Here is a 17,381-nt window from a genome sequence, read left to right on the forward strand (position 1 = left end):
GGTTGTGACTTTGTCAAGCACAGAGGCGGAGTATGTTGCACTCACAGAAGCGGTTAAAGAAGCATTATGGCTCAAGGGGCTTTTGGAGGACATGGGTTATGAACAAGAGAATGTCATGGTATGGTGTGACTCACAGTCAGCAATATGTCTGTCAAAGAATAACATGTTTCATGAGAGAACGAAACATATTGCAACTAAGTACAACTTCATCAGAGACATTGTTGAGTCTGGAGAGGTTGAGGTTCTGAAGATTCATACATCAAGGAATCCTGCGGATATGCTTACAAAAGGCATTCCAGTTAAGAAGTTTGAGGCAGCTTTAGTTTTTCTGAAGCTGATCAAGTGAGGTGAAATGTCATCTCGGCTGAAGGTTAAATCCAAGTAAGTGCAAGTTCATGGTTAGAGAAAAGGAATTGAATCAAGGTGGAGTGTTGAGATTGTTAGTACTCATTCAATTTTGGGTTGATGATGGTTTGGGTCTAAACCAGAAATTAAAGAGTTGGTTTGGTGGTTATCTCTGGTTTGGGATTTTTGATTAAACCAGAGAGGAGAAGATCAAAGTGAAGTCTCTAACTGCAGTGGAGAGTTTGCTAATATAACTGAAACGTTGCGTTTCTTATGTTTCATCTTCTTCTTCGATCTCATTACGTTATTATCTCTTTTATCTTCTGTTATCGAGAGAGAGAGAGGTTGTTAGAGAGAGAGATCCACCATTGTTGTAAAGCTCGGTTATGAGCTGTAACTTTTCTCATAGTGAATTTTGTCGGATTGATTCGGCCCCAGAGTAGGTGTTATCACATCGATTGCACTGAACTGGGTTAACAATTGCCTCGTGTTCTAGTCTTCTACTTTTACAAGATTCTTGAGCAAAGTTTGATTAGATTTAGAGAAGTGTTCCGAGTTGCTTACAGAGGTGAATCCTAACAGTTTTGATTGGTCAATTTAATTGATGTGAACTTTAAAACACTGATCTATATTGTACATTGTGATTTGTGAAGATAGCATTTAGTTAGCCCATAAGTAATTTATTTGCCACTGAAGCTATATGCCACAACAAATAATCACGATTAGATCATTTCATAATATCATAATTATCAGTAGAGAACAGAAAGTATAATGTCCTATGAATCAACCTGCTGACACCTTTTATTATTAAAGAACTTAATCATCCATGTGCAATAAGCAATAAACTGATCCATGTGCCTTGTATTCTATGTTAGAATCGGTCTCATCAGACGTAGGATTTCTAACTAACAACGACTGGTATAGAAGTCAACGTAATCATCCAACCAAGGCCAGCCAATTTGGTAACGCTACCACTACTTTTCATTGTTTCTTTATACTATAAAAAACATGTTTTGGTACACCACGACTTTCAATTATTTCAAGTCAAATTGTTGGAGTATATTTTCGTTTTTGTTTGACAATACTAATTATATTGCAACATTTTTGTTTGACTATTACAGTTTTGTTTAATCTTGTGGCGTCACTAAATCCGATTGTGAACGTAACAAGCCAACAAACAGTCGAAGTTTGATTGGTCCAACAAGTACTACATGATTCTAATAATACAAGCAACTTGAGCTTAGTTGTGTTTTTTTTTTCCAACATAGCTGTATGTATGTAGAGAGTTAATTTAATAAAATTTGTACATTAATTAAAGATGTATTATTTATCAAAGATATTCAAAAAAAAAAAATGCAAATGGAAAGCTGGAAAAATTAAAACGTCGTGTCTGAGTGTAATGTGTATGCATGTGGTATATATGGGAAAGAAGGAAAAGAACAATATATATCCCAAACCAAAAAAAAAAATCTCCGATTGAGCAGCCATGGATTTGTTCGGAGAATTTCATAAGGTGGAAATCGATGAAAAACCATTTCTCGTATACCGCAACTTTATAAAACCACTACCACAAATCCAAACCTCAAACCCCTCTGATAAAGTATCCATTGACTCCATCTACGATCTCCCTCCTCAAACTCTTTTTTTGCCCAAGACTCCGAACCCGATTGTTATTGAATGCTCTCGATGATGAGAGGGGTGGTGAGGACTCTAACCAAATCCTTTCAAAGTACAGTTCTTCCCCTCTCTTTGATGACCCTAGTGACACTCATCATGCACTCCCTTTGTTTTGGTGCAACAACAAAGAAGTCGATCCAGAAGCAGAAGAAGGCGATGAGTGCTATTCATGCTCTATCCAAACCATCGGTACAGACTATTATTTTTGTGCCACGTGTGATAAAAGGTTTCATAAAGAATGCGTCGAGTGTCCACTTAGGATTAGTTATCCTTCCCACCCCAAACATTCTCTCCAACTCTTCTATTCTAAATATAGGTCTGACAATTGCATATACTGTAGAGAAAGAGCAACCTATATGATTTATTTTTGTGCTCTTTGCGACACCTATATGCATGTCCTTTGTGCTCAGCAAAAAATACCCTTTTTTATAGACCAACCAAAAAGACATGACCATACCCTCATCCTTTTCCCTAGACAAGCTTCCTTAACTTGCAATATTTGTGGTTTGGTAAATAAACTTCATCTCACCTACGTCTGCCCTATATGTGATTTCGTAGCCCATAGTGATTGTATCTATATCCCACAAACCATAAGAATATCTCGCCACCACCATCGTGTCTCTTTTATTTCTTCCCTTCCTTTTGAAGAAAAGCCTTGCGGAGTTTGCCGTCAAATAATTGACAGTGATTATGGTGCATACACTTGCAAAGAGTGTAGTGGCTATGTCGTTCACATAAGATGTGCACTACGTAAGGATATATGGGATGGAAAAGAACTCGAAGGGGTACCAGAAAAATCAGAAGAAGATGACGTTGAGTCCTTCAAGAGAATATCTGATGGAGTAATACTCCATTTTTCACATCGCCATCATCTGAAGTTTGAGACAAGTGGACTTTACGATGGAAACAAATTTTGTCAAGCGTGTGTCCTTCCAATCAACGAAGGTAATTTTTATGTATGTGTGGAATATGATGATTTCATGCTACATGAAACATGTGCAAATGCTCCACGTAAAAAGGTACATCCATTACATCCCCATCCCCTTAAACAAAAGGTTGATCATGGAGACGATGTATTCAAATGCAAAGCTTGTATGCGTAAGAGTAATGGTTTCGCTTATGGGTGTACCAAGCAGAATTGTAACTTCATACTAGATGTAGTGTGTGCTTCGACTGCTGAGCCGTTTAATTATCAAGGCCATCAACACCCCTTATTCCTATCGTTAGACCCAAATGAAAAGCCAACGTGCCACATTTGCAAGTCAACGAAATTTAAGAAGGTACTCAACTGCATTGAGTGTGACTTTATTATATGTTACGAATGTGCCACCTTACCATACATGGTAAGGTATAAGCATGATGAACATTATCTCACATTTTGTCATGGAGATAAGGCAAGTGACTCCGATTGGTGTGAATTATGTGAGGGAAAGTTAGCAATTGGAGGAAAAAAAGGGTTCTATGAGTGCAACGATTGCTGCACCACGCTTCATATTACTTGCTTACTTGGTCGAGATGCATACTATAAGGCTGGTCAAAGTTTCGAAATAGGTGACGGTGAGATTCGTTTTCAACGCAACAATTCTGCTTCTCGGCCTACTTGTTGTATGTGCGATACCCGTTGTCCGTATCCAATAGTTTTCGTGTCCATAGTGGATATGGTTCCTTATTTTCTATGTTCTAGTAAACACTTGACGTAGGGAAACCCTAGTCTACAACCATTGAGTTCTCTCTTTTCTAATATGTATTTTTGGTTTTCTATTGTTGTGTATATAATACTAGATTTTTATCCGTTCTACACCTCGAGACAATTTTTTCTTAAACTAAAACTTTTAAATTTTAAGTTATAATTGTTTGTTGATTTTGTTTAATGTTTGAGATCATATAATTGTATTTAGATTGTTAATAATTTTAGGGTTAATTTGTGGTATATTGCATGATATTTATTTTTTACATAATCATAATTTAATTAATTTAATTAAATTTTTTAATATTCTAATATTGACGGTGTTAATAAAATAATAACATGATGAACACCAAATTAATCATATTTTAATTTATATTTATATCAACCCAAATCAGTCCTGCTATATAACCCGTCACATGATATTTAAAACTAAAATTTATCTAAAACAATTTTTTGGCAGAAACATTTGATTTAGTATTTACTTAAATTACTTTAGTAACCCACGAGATAATTTTTACTTTTACATGTTACATTTTTACGAATACCTGATTTATTTTTAATGTTAAATAATTTCATTTATTGTATTTTTAAATATTTAATCCATAATTTGATATATAAGTAATTGGTAACCTATTATTTTAAAATTTTAATATTTTGAAAATGATTTAAACGTCAGAATAAATTTTAATTAGCAAATAAAGAACATCACTGTAATGAAGAAGTCATATTTCTGATTTGTTTAAGTAAATACGATGACGGTTATATTATTTCAGTTAAAAAATATCAGACGAAGAGTTGTTAGTTTTGGTAAAGTAGAAAACGTTGGGACTTCAACAAACAGAATCCAGTGAATCCGATGAAGCCCTGCGAGTCTCGGTTTCTACTCCGAGCAACCCTTTTCCGACATCTTTGTTGCCAAAAATATGAATATCTTCGTATTAAATTTTTTTTGTTTGTCTCATATACTCTGTAATAGAAGATTTTGGCCACAAAGATTGCATTTTTAGAAACACACATTTTTAAAATTGGGACTGATCTGTAAATAAAATAAACATGATAATGACTCATATCTATGTAAATAAAATGATTTTATTCGTGGGTGACCATCAATTCACAACAAAATAAGGCGCACCACCTATTTCCAAGCTAAGGAAACATGGCACGTAACTATGTTAATATAATGTTGTCGTTGTGTAGGTGACCAATCATCCTCAACAAGCTATGGTTAGAATGGTTATTTAGTAATAATGACTATTTGTATAAATACTTTAACTAAGTCTAAATTTGAGAAAGCAAGACTGTTTTTTGCATGATAAACAATTTAATTTAGTAAATGCATTTGAAACATGACATTATACGCTATAGGATCTGGTAAAACAAATCAGAGTCTTACTTTACTATAAATGAGTTTTGTCAACTTAAATAATATACAATTACAATAAACTTTACATGAGAGCCTTTAGGTTATTTCAAAAAATATTAAATTCAGAAACTCCAGTTTTTAAACAATTTCCCTTGTACTTCACAAGTAATCATTCATATAATAATAGACTTTTATGGACTGATTCATTTTATAGTCATTCTATTATATTAAAGTAAAAGATAGAATAATTTGAAAAGGAGAACAACCATCATCTCAACAGGTTAGTTTATTGTAATTGTATATTATTAGGCTCATGTAATTCATATTAGCTAAATAGGCATAAAAGTAAAATGAAAAAAAAAAGATGGTGAAACTTTATTGAATCCTACTATATTAATTAAGAAGTACAAAATTAAAATAACCTTAAAAAGTGTAAAAAATTACATGTAATTGCCATTAGAAATTGTTAAATAAACGCTAAAACTGCTGAGGCTATAAAAGATAATTAGTAATTATTAAAAATTAAAAATCCTTCTATATTAATTAACCAAAATTGCGGGGTTACATGGATAATCATCCATCTAAATTAAATACAGAAATAAAAAAAAATCGAAACAAAAAAAATATTCCATTAACAAAATCTTTATCCTCTTAACAAAAAAAACTCAAGTCATGAATTCTTAAAAGGTTTAAGATCTTTCAAATGTGTCTATAATCAAAGGTTTAAATCAGTTTTTTATTGATGTCATTTTTTCAATAAACATATTAAAAATTGAAAAAATTGCTAAGATTCTAAACCAACAATTTCAATCACAAACCATTATAAATAATTTAATTAAACCCAAACAAAAAGAAGAAGTTGCTGACGTGGCAGCACCAAAAGAGAGAAAAAGTTAACTTTATATATATAGATTTTTTTGTTGATGGTTCTTTTCGTCTACCTTGTTTGTGTGCGTTTGATTTAATTCGGTATATATTTAAAGCATTACTTTTTTTTTAAAATAAAAAAAAATCATCTGATTTTTAAATAAGAAATGTCGTGAAATTCCCATTATGTCTTGTTCTCTTCTGGCGGTAATCTCGGGATTGTCGGATCGGTATGGTTTCTGTGGGATTGGAGTGAGAAGGCTTTGATCCAGGGAGGCAAAGCTTATGGTTCGGGATTTCTCTGGGTTCCTTTAGGTTTGGTATGTGGCTTTTCAGCCGAGTTAATTCAGGGACGTGATTCTGGGGATCTCGGTCGCGGTTCTTGCGGGTTGGAGATCTTCTGTGACAAGGTGGTTTGGTCCTCCGGGATTGACTATAAATTCTCTGTGCGGTCTATCTATCTTCCTCATTCTATACTGCTTAAGCAAGCTTGTCTCCTTAGTCTTCTTTGCCTTTCTTTGGTGAGTTGTCGGGACTGTTTTTTCTTTTCGATCGGGGGTTTGTTTCGGCTGTGTTTAGCAAAGCGAGTCATGACTCAGAGTGCTCTGTTGAAAGGGAATGTTGCGGGGTCAGGGGGTAAGCTGAAGATTAAGGTCCCACGTTTCGACAATACGGCTTTGATTGAGGGTTATGCTAAAACCTTGATTGGTAGATGTATGAACCCAGTGATGCAAGATATGAAGGCATTGTTGTTTATGCTGCCGAGGATATGGAAGATGGAGGAGAGGGTCGTTGGGGCTGATCTGGGGTTGGGACGGTTTCAGTTTGACTTTGAGCAAGAGTCTGATATTCTGGAGGTGTTGAAGATGGAGCCCTATCATTTTGACCATTGGATGCTTTTTTTGGTCAGATGGGAGCCAGTGGTGGATCCGAGGTATCCTTACGTCATCAAGTTCTGGGTTCGTGTGATGGGAGTTCCTCTGCATTTTTGGGCAGATGAGACCTTCCGCACTATTGGTGCTGAGTTGGGAGAGGTGGAGGAAGTCGATTTGGACAATGGTCGGGTGAAGATCTTGTTGGATGGTTTCAAGCCTCTAATCTTTGATGCTACGATCGAGTTTCACAGTGGTGAAGAGACGACAATATCTCTGCGATATGAGCGTTTATTTGGGTACTGTCGGAGATGATATAGTCTTTGTCATGATGTATCTCGTTGTCCCCTTTTTGGTGATAAAGGGAAACAGAGGTTGGAGGATGGCTCTGAACCACGGTCTGAGGACAAGCTCCAGAGCTATAAGGGTGCAATGGTGAATGGTGCATCTGCAGGCACTGGGTCAGGGTTGAGTGGTGATAGTTCAGGGGTGCTTCACCAAGGTCCTGCTAATGGGAATGGGCGTGGTGCTGGTTCTCAGGCGGTTAATCATCGGCCTGCTCAGGGTTTCGGTGGTAAGTGGAGAAAGAATAAACGGGGTTCTCATGCCGATGAGAGGTTCGTGAAGAAGAATACGTTTGGGGTTCCTCCTTCCGTTCCAACCTCTCAGGTCCCCATTTCAGGGGATGGTCAAGTTCAGGGTGGTACAGGTGATGTGGGGCTCAACTTTACTGCTGAAGAGCAGAAGATGTTTGATGATTTCTTGGGGCCAAATTTGGAGGAGGCTGTGGCTACGGGTGATCCATCAGGGGTGCCAGTGTCGGCTTTTGCACAGGGTGCTGATAAGAGGGTGTGTACAAATTTATTCCCCAGTGATGGTGAACTGAGTGTTCCAGTTTCAGGTTCCATGGAACTGACGCAGCAAGAGGAGTTGTTCTCTGCTGATCTTAATGACTTGCTGGGTCCAGCGTTTCTCACCAGGGAAGACACTACTTTGGGTTTTATGGATACTATCATGGAGGAGGAAGGTGTGGCGATAGAGGGGAGTCCCCGGGATGAAACACTCCTGACGGATGCGCAGGTGGAGGAGAGTGCGGATGAGGTGGTTCATTCTGATCAAGCGGTTGATGGCATGGTTAGTGATGTTGTTGAGGGGGCCTCTGAGGATAAGTTACAGGGTGTAGAAGCGGAAGGAATAGTGCAACCTCCACGAGCCAAAGTGGTCAAGCAAAAAGGGGCTCTTCCAGGTGCTAGCACCAAGAAGAGGAATCTATTTTCCTTATCATCTCCGCGAAAGAAGGTTGTTGCAAAGGGTGTTGGACTGAATGGGAAACTCGGTTCTCACCAAGGAGGGAAGCCTCCAAAGTCAGCGGCTGATTGATGTGTTTAGTAAGTATCGGGAGACAAGGTGACGATGACGTTGGTTATCTGGTTCTATTCTTTTTGGTTTTTTATATTTTGTTTCTCTGGAATAAGTTACCAACGGGTGTTCCGTATGGCGTTAGTCACTTGTTTTTTGGATTTCATTGTGCTTTTGATTTCTGCTTTTTTGGGTTGTACCTGATGTATCCTTGTTCTACAAGTAATAATATATCCTTGTTGGCCCTTATGTTGGTGTATCTTCTTCTCTTATTTCTTACTTAACTTTCTGGACAATCATCGTTTCTTTCTATATTGGGTTACGGTATTGCGATGGGAATCAAGTGTTGGGCTTCTATTGGGCCTGCTCTTATTTTACTCGATACTAAAGGGTTTTGATCACTTACGTATGTTAAGAAACTGGTTTGGTAAAGCTTTCTGGTGCCGATGGTCTATTTTGGCTTGGTATGACTTTTGTTTTTTTCATCTCCTCGAGGGTGGGAGGAGGTGACCTTGGGGTTTTTAATTCCCACAACATCATTTTTGTTACATGAATATTGTGAGTTGGAATTGTCAAGGCCTGGGTAACAAGGCCACAATTGGTAATCTTCGGGATTTATGGATTAAATATAGGCCTGACTTTTTATTCCTCATAGAAACCAAACAACCTACCTGTATTTTGGAAAAGTTTGTTGGTCATTTTGGATATAAGAATTTACGAACAATTGATCCTATTGGTTGTAGTGGTGGTATGGCTCTTTTTTATAATCAGGATGTCTTTCAGGTTACAATTTTATTTGAGTCTAACCGATTAATTGACATTGAAGCGGTTTTCAAAGGAAGGATAATTCATTTAACCTTCGTTTATGGTGATCCAGTCCCCAAAAATAGAGATTTGGTGTGGGAACGTCTTTTAAGAATTAGTTCTACTCGGTCCACACCTTGGTTCGTGGTGGGTGATTTTAATGAGCTAACAGGGAACCATGAAAAGCGGGGTGGGAAGTTACGGCATCCTTCATCCTTTCTTTCTTTCAACGGAATGATTCAGGATTGCGGATTTTTGGAGTTCCCTTATCTTGGTGATTGTTTGTCCTGGAGGGGTTGGCGTGATAAAAAGCCTATTCGTTGTCGGCTGGATCGGGCCTTAGGGAATGAGGATTGGCATGATTTGTTTCCGGACACTGTGACTGAGTATTTGCCAATGATAACATCTGATCATAAGCCTCTAGTGGTTACTATTGGGGCCAAAAAACCGCGTGGAAAACGGAGCTTTATGTTTGATCGTCGTTGGATTGGTAAGGCGGGACTGATGGATGCAATCTCTTCGGGCTGGGGCGGGGGTGTGGACCAGGAATCAGGTAATGTTGTGCAGAAAATTGTGAATTGTCGAAAGGCGATCTCCCAGTGGCACAAATCCCAAGTCCCATTTGGTAGGGAACTCATTGAGGATTTGAAACGACAATTAGAGGTGGCGTTGGCTGATGACTCAATACCCCCATCTCAAATTTCGGAGTTACAAAATCGTTTACGCCAGGCGTATGGGGATGAGGAGATATATTGGTATTAAAAGAGTCGGAATAATTGGATGCGGCTAGGGGACAAAATTCCGCATATTTTCATGCCTTAACAAAGCAGCGCAGAGCTCGTAATCGGATCACTCGTTTGTTCTCTAAGGATGACATCTGGTTGACCGAGGATGTGGTAATACTGCGGTATCGTATTTTGACGAATTATTTACCTCCACAGATCCGGATAATTTTGAGGAGGCCCTAAGGGAGGTTAATTCGGTGATTACGGCGGAGGATAATGAGCAGCTCACCGGCCCTGCAACGGAGGCTGAAGTCAAGTCGGCTCTGTTTATGATGCACCCGGATAAAGCTCCTGGTCCAGACGGGATGACAGCTTTGTTTTACCAAAAAGCATGGAGTATCGTTAAGACGGACCTTGTTGGTTTGGTTAATCGGTTTTTTGTGGAGGGAGTCTTTGATAAGGATCTCAATCGCACTCATATTTGTCTTATTCCAAAGGTGGCCAAGGCAACTCGTATGGCAGAACTACGTCCGATTAGTTTGTGTACCGTTGGTTATAAGATAATTTCTAAGATATTGTGTCAGCGGCTTAAGAAGGTTTTACCTGGTCTTATCTCTGAAACTCAATCAGCTTTTGTTCCAGATAGGTTGATCTCAGACAATATCCTTATTGCTCAAGAGATGTTTCATGGTTTACGTACAAATTCGTCATGTAAAGGGAAATTTATGGCCATAAAAACGGACATGAGTAAGGCATATGATAGGGTTGAGTGGGATTTTGTGGCAGCTTTGTTGCAGAAAATGGGTTTTGCAGAGTCTTGGGTCTCATGGATAATGTTTTGTGTCTCCTCGGTTGAGTATAAAGTTTTAATCAATGGACAGCCGAATGGTTTGATAGTCCCGCAGAGAGGATTACGACAGGGGGATCCTTTATCCCCTTATTTGTTTATTTTATGTACAGAGGTTCTAATTGCAAATATACAGAAAGCAGAGAGGAATAAGCTTATTATAGGGATAAAGGTGGCGAACAAATGCCCGCCAATATCGCATTTGTTGTTTGCTGATGATAGTCTATTTTTCTGTTAGGCGGACAGAGATCAATGCCGGGTTATTCTAGATATCTTGCATCAGTATGAATCTGTTTCGGGACAACAAATAAATTTTTCAAAGTCCTCGGTCCAGTTTGGTCATAAGATTGATGACCAGACAAAGGCAGAGTTGCAAGATGTTCTCGGGATCCCAACTTTGGGTGGTATGGGGTCATACCTAGGATTACCTGAAAGTTTGGGTGGGGCTAAAACCAAGGTTTTCTCTTTCGTCCGAGAACGGATTCAGAGTCGGACGAATGGTTGGACAGCAAATTTTCTTTCCAAAGGAGGAAGGGAGGTGATGATCAAATCTGTTGCTAATGATGTTCCCACGTTTGTGATGTCATGTTTTCGGTTACCGAAAACAATTACATCCAAACTTACCAGTGCAGTTGCAAATTTTTGGTGGAGCACTAATGGACAGTCGGGGGGCATGCATTGGCTAGCATGGGAGAAATTGTGTGTTAGCAAACAATTGGGTGGACTTGGATTTAGAAATGTGGATGACTTTAACTCGGCGTTATTGGCTAAGCAATTGTGGCGTATGATTGATGTTCCGGACTCATTGTTTGCCAGGGTTTTTAAAAGTAGATATTATAGGAATACGCATCATATGGATCCGATTAGGTCATACTCTCCCTCCTATGGCTGGAGGAGTATATGTTCAGCTTGCTCTCTGGTTAATAAAGGACTTATTAAACGGGTTGGCTCCGGGGACACCATTTCTGTATGGTCTGACCCTTGGGTACCAGCTCAATTCCCGAGACCAGCTTTAAGTAAGGGCCTGGTAAAGGACCTTTCTCTTCAAATGAATCAGTTAATTGATAGACAGACAAATACTTGGCGTATGGATATGCTTAATGAGCATTTTGATCCACTGGACGTTGATTTGATAGGAGCTATACCTTTGGGTAGTAACCAAAAGGATGATCCCTTCGGTTGGCACTTCACGAAAACAGGGTTATATACAGTTAAATCAGGCTATCATGCTGCACGACATGATGCATTTGGGACCTTTGCGGCAATTGGTTCTGGCCCGGAAATAACTACTCTCCTTGCTAGTGTATGGCAGGTCCGATGTCCTCCTAAAATTCAACATTTTATGTGGCAGGTTCTGGTTTTATCTCGACGACATCAGGGAAGAATTTTCTTCTTCTGGTTTTATCTCGACGACATCAGGGAAGAATTTTCTTCTTTCTCTTTATCTTTAGTTTCAAGAAATGCTAATGTAAGTGCAGATTCTTTGGCACGCCAAGCGCGTACATCTCTGCATCATGTTCTGTTTGTAAACAATTTCCCACCTAATTGGTTCGTTTGAGCTGATCTGTTGTTGATAAAAAAAAAAAGTATTAGCTGTAATTAATATTTCTGGATCTACCTTTTATAGGTTTAATAATATAATGGTTGGCCGTCAAAAAAAAAATATATATATATATATATATATATATATTACTGGATCTGTGTTTTTTTAGTCAACCAGCTTAGCTGTATTGTATTTGTATACTGTATATATAAAGTTAAAACAATTACGGTGTAATATAATATATATTTTCTTACCGACTTTATCGTAATAAAATGTGGAAATAGCATTTATCCCATAGTTTTAAAACGAGGATAACACATTTTCAGTCTGCATGTGTATGTATGTTAACATAGACATATATATATATATATAGCTGTAATTAATATTTCTGGATCTGCCCTTTATGGGTTTAGTAATATACGGTTGGCCGACAAAAAAAATATATATAAATATTTCTGAATCTGTGTTTTTTTAGTCAACCAGCTTAGCTGTATTGTAATTGTATATATATAAAGTTAAAACAGTGACACTCTACGTTATGGTGTAATATAATATATATTTCCTTACCGACTTTATCGTAATACATTGTGGAAATAGCATTTATCCCATAGTTTTAAAACGAGGATAACATATTTTCAGTCTGTATGTTAACAATATCCCAAAATCCTCTTAAGAAATAATAATTCTCCGAGCGAGGCAGCCATGGACTTGTTCGGAGAATTTCAGAAGGTAGAAATCGATGGGAAACCATTTCTCGTATACCAAAACGTTATGAAACCATTACCACAAACAGAAACCCCAAACTCCTCCGCTGAAAACACCATCATCGAATCAATCCAAAACAAAACACACTCCTCCGATAAAGTAGCCATTGATTCCGACGGCGACGACCTCCCTCTTCCACTTCTTTTCGCATGCCCTATTTTACGACTCCGGTTAACAGCGAGTAACGAGAATATTACATTACAAGATGACTCCGGTAAAGTATTCGAAAACTTTTTCGAGATCAAGACTTCCCCTCTCCATGGTGACAATACGTCAAATGATCATGATCCCGTACTCCCGCTGTTTTGGTGCAACAACAAGGAAGCTGATCTAGAGAATAATGATTGCTATATTTGTGTATCCCATAAGGTAGACTCAGACTATTATTTCTGTGTCCAGTGTGATGTTAGGTACCACAAAGAATGTGTCGAGTCTCCACTTGAGATCAGTTATCCTACCCACGCCAATCATTCTGTTCAACTCTACTTTTCTAAGAAAAGATTCAAGAAGTGCATCTTGTGCAGAAAAACAGCAGATCGTTCCATATATTATTGTGCTCTATGCGACATTTATATGCACGTGTTCTGTGCCCAGGCGGCAATACCCTTTTTTAAAGACCAACCAAAAAGGCACGACCATATCCTCACCCTTTTCCCTAGGCAAGCTTCCTTAACCTGCAATATTTGTGGTCTACTTAATAAACTTCATTTCACCTACGTCTGCCCTTTATGCGATTTTGTCACCCATACTGATTGTATATATATCCCACAAACCATAAGAATATCTCGTCACCACCACCGTATCTCTTTCACTTCTTCTCTTCCATTTGGAATTAGGTCCTGTGGAGTTTGCCGTCAACAAGTTTACAGTGAGTATGGTGCATACATTTGCAATGTGTGTAGTGGCTATGCTGTTCACACAAGATGTGCATTGCGTAATGATATATGGGACGGAAAAGAACTTGAGGGAGTACAAGAAGATGAAGATTTTGAGCCACCGTTCAAAAGGATTTCTGATGGAGTAATACTCCATTTTTCTCATGGCTGTCATCTGGAATTTGAGACCAGTACTAGTGGAGTTTACGTCGACGGAAACAAGTTTTGTCAAGCGTGTGCTCTTCCAATCAACGACGAAAATTTGTATGTATGTGTGGAATGTGACTTCATTCTACACGAAGCATGTGCAGAAGCTCCCTTTAAGAAGTTCCATCCATTACATCCCCATCCGCTTAAACAAAAGGTTGTCCACGAAAATGGCGTATTCATATGTGACGCCTGTGAAAACCTATGTAATGGATTCGGATATGGGTGTACGGAAGAGTATTGTGATTACATACTAGATGCAGTATGTGCCTCGGCGTCCGAGCCGTTCAACTACCAAGGCCATCAACACCCCTTATTCCTAGCGTTACCCCCAAACGTAGAGCCAATGTGCCACATTTGCAAGTCAACAAAAGATAACAAGGTACTCAACTGCATTGCCATTGAGTGCGACTTTATTATATGTTTTGAATGTGCCACCTTACCGTACATGGTAAGATATAAGCATGATGAACATTACCTCACATTCTGTCATGGAGATGAGGCGACTGGCTCAGATTGGTGTGAGTTATGCGAGGGAAAATTAGTACTGAGAGTTACCGGAGGAAAACAAGGGTTCTATAAGTGCAACGATTGCTGCACCACGCTTCATGTTACTTGTTTACTTGGCCCTTATCCATATTTCAAGCCTGATCAAGCTTTCACACTGGGTCATAATGAATTCCAAATTCTACGCAACCCTTCTCCTCGGCGATTTTGCGATATTTGCAATACGCGTCGCCCGTATCCAATAATATTCCTATACGAAGGGGAAGAGGCATCTCTCACTATATGTAACTTTGATCATTGAGTTTATTCTTTTTTAACCAGGTTTATGACCATTGAGTTATCCCTTCTGTTTTCTGATTTAAAATTTTTGGTCTTTTTTTTTTTTTGTTACCAATCAACCTTGTTTGTCTATTGGAGTATTTTAGAAGTATATTTTGAATATAACCTCAAAATGTGTAAATAGTTACATCAAAATGTCACTATAAATATTAGGATATCAACCCGTGTATTGTCGGTCTAGAAAGTAAAAATTTGTAATGACTATCATAGTTAATTCACATTTCAAGTGAAATTTTTTTTGTAATCATTTAACCGTATAGTATGAAATTCAGAAATAATGCATAACATGAATCAACCAAATTAATCAAATAATAATGTTGTTGTAAATACAAAAATCGATTCAATGACAATAAGAGAACAATGTTAACAAGATATATGAATCTAAGTTTGTTGAATCTTAGTTAGATAATTAGATAATCAATTTTGAAAAAAATTCACACAAAGCAAAATCTAAATCATTATTCTATCAAAATTTACAAAAAAATAATAAGAGAAACAAGGTAAAAAAGCCCATAGTTACAACTAGAGCTGTCAAACGGGCATACCCGCGTCCGCCTAGACAGACCCGCGATGGACCGCATCTTCCTTTAGACCGCAGCGGGTCGCCCGCTATGACCGCAGACCGATAAACCAATGTCCGAACCCGTCCCGCAAAGACCATTGAGTATGCGGACCAGCCCGCGGGCATTATAGTTTCAATGTACTATCATTTTAGATATGTTACTTGCTAAAACAGATTAACCATGTCCATCATACATTGAACATGAATCTGAAACATTCAAACTCAAACAAACCTGAAAAACGATTCTCAAACGAAACATGAAAAATATAACCAAAAACCTGCAGTTTTTAAAAAAAAAACAGAACCTGCAGTTTTTAAAAGAACTGAGACCTACAGAGTGTAGTAGTATAAAACCAAACCCAAAGCTGAACTTAAAACTCAAACACTTAAAATCTGAAACATACAAAATCTGAAACAATGGAACCAAAGCTAAACTTTAAACTCAAAGACTTAAAAGTCTGAAACAAAACTAAAACTCAATGTCACATTTTAAACTAAAATCTGAAACTGAAGTACTAAACTGAAACCCAGAAATAATTTCAAACTGGAACTCAAGCTGTTTCTTCTTTATCAACAATCGATTGGAAAGAAGGTAATGCCTCATCTTCACCAATTAATCCTTTCTCCTCCTATACAGATTTCAAAATAAAAAACAAGTTAATACACTGTCTAAGATTGTAAAATTGAAAACTTATGAAACACATTTGATTACCATTTTCATATGCTTCAAAACCTTTTAACCAATTGCGATTGCATATTAATGCTTGAACATTTTTTGGGAGAAGACAACTTCTATACTTGTTCAAAACTCTAGCTCCAATGCTAAAGGAGGATTCAGAGGCTACTGTTGTTATAGGAATACTAAGAAGATCACAAGCCATGGAAACCAATTCTCCATAGCGCTGAGAGTTATCTTTCCAATACTTTAGAATATCTAAACTCTCAAAATTCTTCATGTTTATTGCTGGTTCATCAAGATACATTTGCAAAGACGTCTTTCCACTATCAACAACAGTCTCCTTTCGAAAGGCTAAGAAATCCTGCATAAGAAACAGTAAGAATTAAGAAACTGAAACTTTAAAACCAAAACTGCAATTTTTTATAAAACCAGAACTTGAAATACAAAAACCTGCAATTCAAAATACCAAAACCTGCAGTTTTTTATAAAACCAGAACTTGAAACTTACAAAATTAAAACCTGCAGGTTTTAAAAAACCAGAACCTGCAATTTTTTGAAAAACTAGAACTTATAAAAACAGCGACTAAAACTAGATTTGTTCAAAACTTATCAGAACCTGCAGTTTTTTATAAAAACAGAACCTGAAACAGAGAATGAACACTTGTTCAAAACCAGAACCTGCAGTTTATTATAAAACCAGAACTTGAAATACCAAAACCTGCAATTCAAATCAGGCCAAAACCTGCAGTTTATTATAAAACCAGAACTTGAAATACCAAAACCTGCAATTCAAATCGGGCCAAAACCTGCAGTTTTTTATAAAACCAGAACTTGATACTTAAAAACTTAAAACCTGCAGGTTTTAAAAACCAGAACCTGCAATTTTTGAAAAACTAGAATTTATAAAAAGAGAGACTGAAACTAGAATTGTTCAAAACTTATCAGAACCTGCAGTTTTTTATAAAACCAGAACCTGAGACAGAGACTGAATACTTATTCAAAACCAGAACCTGCAGTTTTTTATACAAACAGAGAATTTAGGAGTGCTTACATCGTAATTGCTGAAGTTTCCTCTTTTTCCTTCATTGTCATCTCTGTGGTAATCTGTTTCTCGTGTTTCTGGAGATTGTGATGCAAAAACTGACTTGTTCTCATATGATTCAAACAAAGTAGTTGGTTTATTTTTCAAGTGTTCAATCTTCTGTTGACAAGAAATTTTATCAAGTTTACCAAAACAATAGTTTGCAAGTGTTAGCTTCAACCTTGGATCAAACACTGTAGTCATTGCAAATAGATCACTTACTTCTTCCCAGTACTTATCAAACTTCTCCTTCATGGGTACAATCATGATCCTAATA

General features: G+C 37.5%; 3 protein-coding genes and 1 pseudogene across 3 annotated transcripts; all 4 read left to right on the forward strand.

The window, feature by feature from the left end:
* The first annotated feature begins 1,733 nt into the window (after positions 1-1,733).
* LOC109132649 (uncharacterized) lies at positions 1,734-3,487 on the forward strand (annotated as a pseudogene).
* Positions 3,488-6,529: 3,042 nt separating this feature from the next.
* Positions 6,530-8,191, forward strand: LOC147945233 (uncharacterized). Its single transcript, XM_087509165.1, has 2 exons — positions 6,530-7,100; positions 7,176-8,191. The coding sequence occupies exons 1-2, from the start codon at positions 6,530-6,532 to the stop codon at positions 8,189-8,191; spliced, it is 1,587 nt and encodes a 528-aa protein (XP_087365291.1).
* A 528-nt stretch (positions 8,192-8,719) lies between these two features.
* LOC147945234 (uncharacterized) lies at positions 8,720-12,179 on the forward strand. The gene is made up of 4 exons (XM_087509166.1): positions 8,720-9,692; positions 9,916-10,718; positions 10,785-11,858; positions 12,174-12,179. Exons 1-4 carry the CDS (start codon positions 8,720-8,722, stop codon positions 12,177-12,179), a joined length of 2,856 nt encoding a protein of 951 aa, XP_087365292.1.
* A 561-nt stretch (positions 12,180-12,740) lies between these two features.
* On the forward strand, positions 12,741-14,822 carry LOC104779601 (uncharacterized). The gene has a single exon (XM_019244283.2). The coding sequence runs from the start codon at positions 12,792-12,794 to the stop codon at positions 14,742-14,744; it is 1,953 nt and encodes a 650-aa protein (XP_019099828.1). The 5' UTR covers positions 12,741-12,791; the 3' UTR covers positions 14,745-14,822.
* The last annotated feature ends 2,559 nt before the right edge of the window (positions 14,823-17,381 follow it).

The sequence above is a fragment of the Camelina sativa genome, chromosome 4 (assembly GCF_030686135.1).
Source record: "Camelina sativa cultivar CO46 ecotype springtype chromosome 4, ASM3068613v1".
In the NCBI taxonomy this organism is placed as follows: Eukaryota; Viridiplantae; Streptophyta; class Magnoliopsida; order Brassicales; family Brassicaceae; genus Camelina; species Camelina sativa.

Coding starts and splice junctions, on each gene's coding strand:
- LOC147945233 (XM_087509165.1), top strand. CDS start 6,530: ATGACTCAGAGTGCTCTGTTGAAAGGGAATGTTGCGGGGTCAGGGGGT. Junction 7,101..7,175: donor AATATCTCTGCGATATGAGC/GTTTATTTGGGT, acceptor TTGGTGATAAAG/GGAAACAGAGGTTGGAGGAT.
- LOC147945234 (XM_087509166.1), top strand. CDS start 8,720: ATGAATATTGTGAGTTGGAATTGTCAAGGCCTGGGTAACAAGGCCACA. Junction 9,693..9,915: donor AATTTCGGAGTTACAAAATC/GTTTACGCCAGG, acceptor TTACCTCCACAG/ATCCGGATAATTTTGAGGAG. Junction 10,719..10,784: donor AGCTTATTATAGGGATAAAG/GTGGCGAACAAA, acceptor TTTTTCTGTTAG/GCGGACAGAGATCAATGCCG.
- LOC104779601 (XM_019244283.2), top strand. CDS start 12,792: ATGGACTTGTTCGGAGAATTTCAGAAGGTAGAAATCGATGGGAAACCA.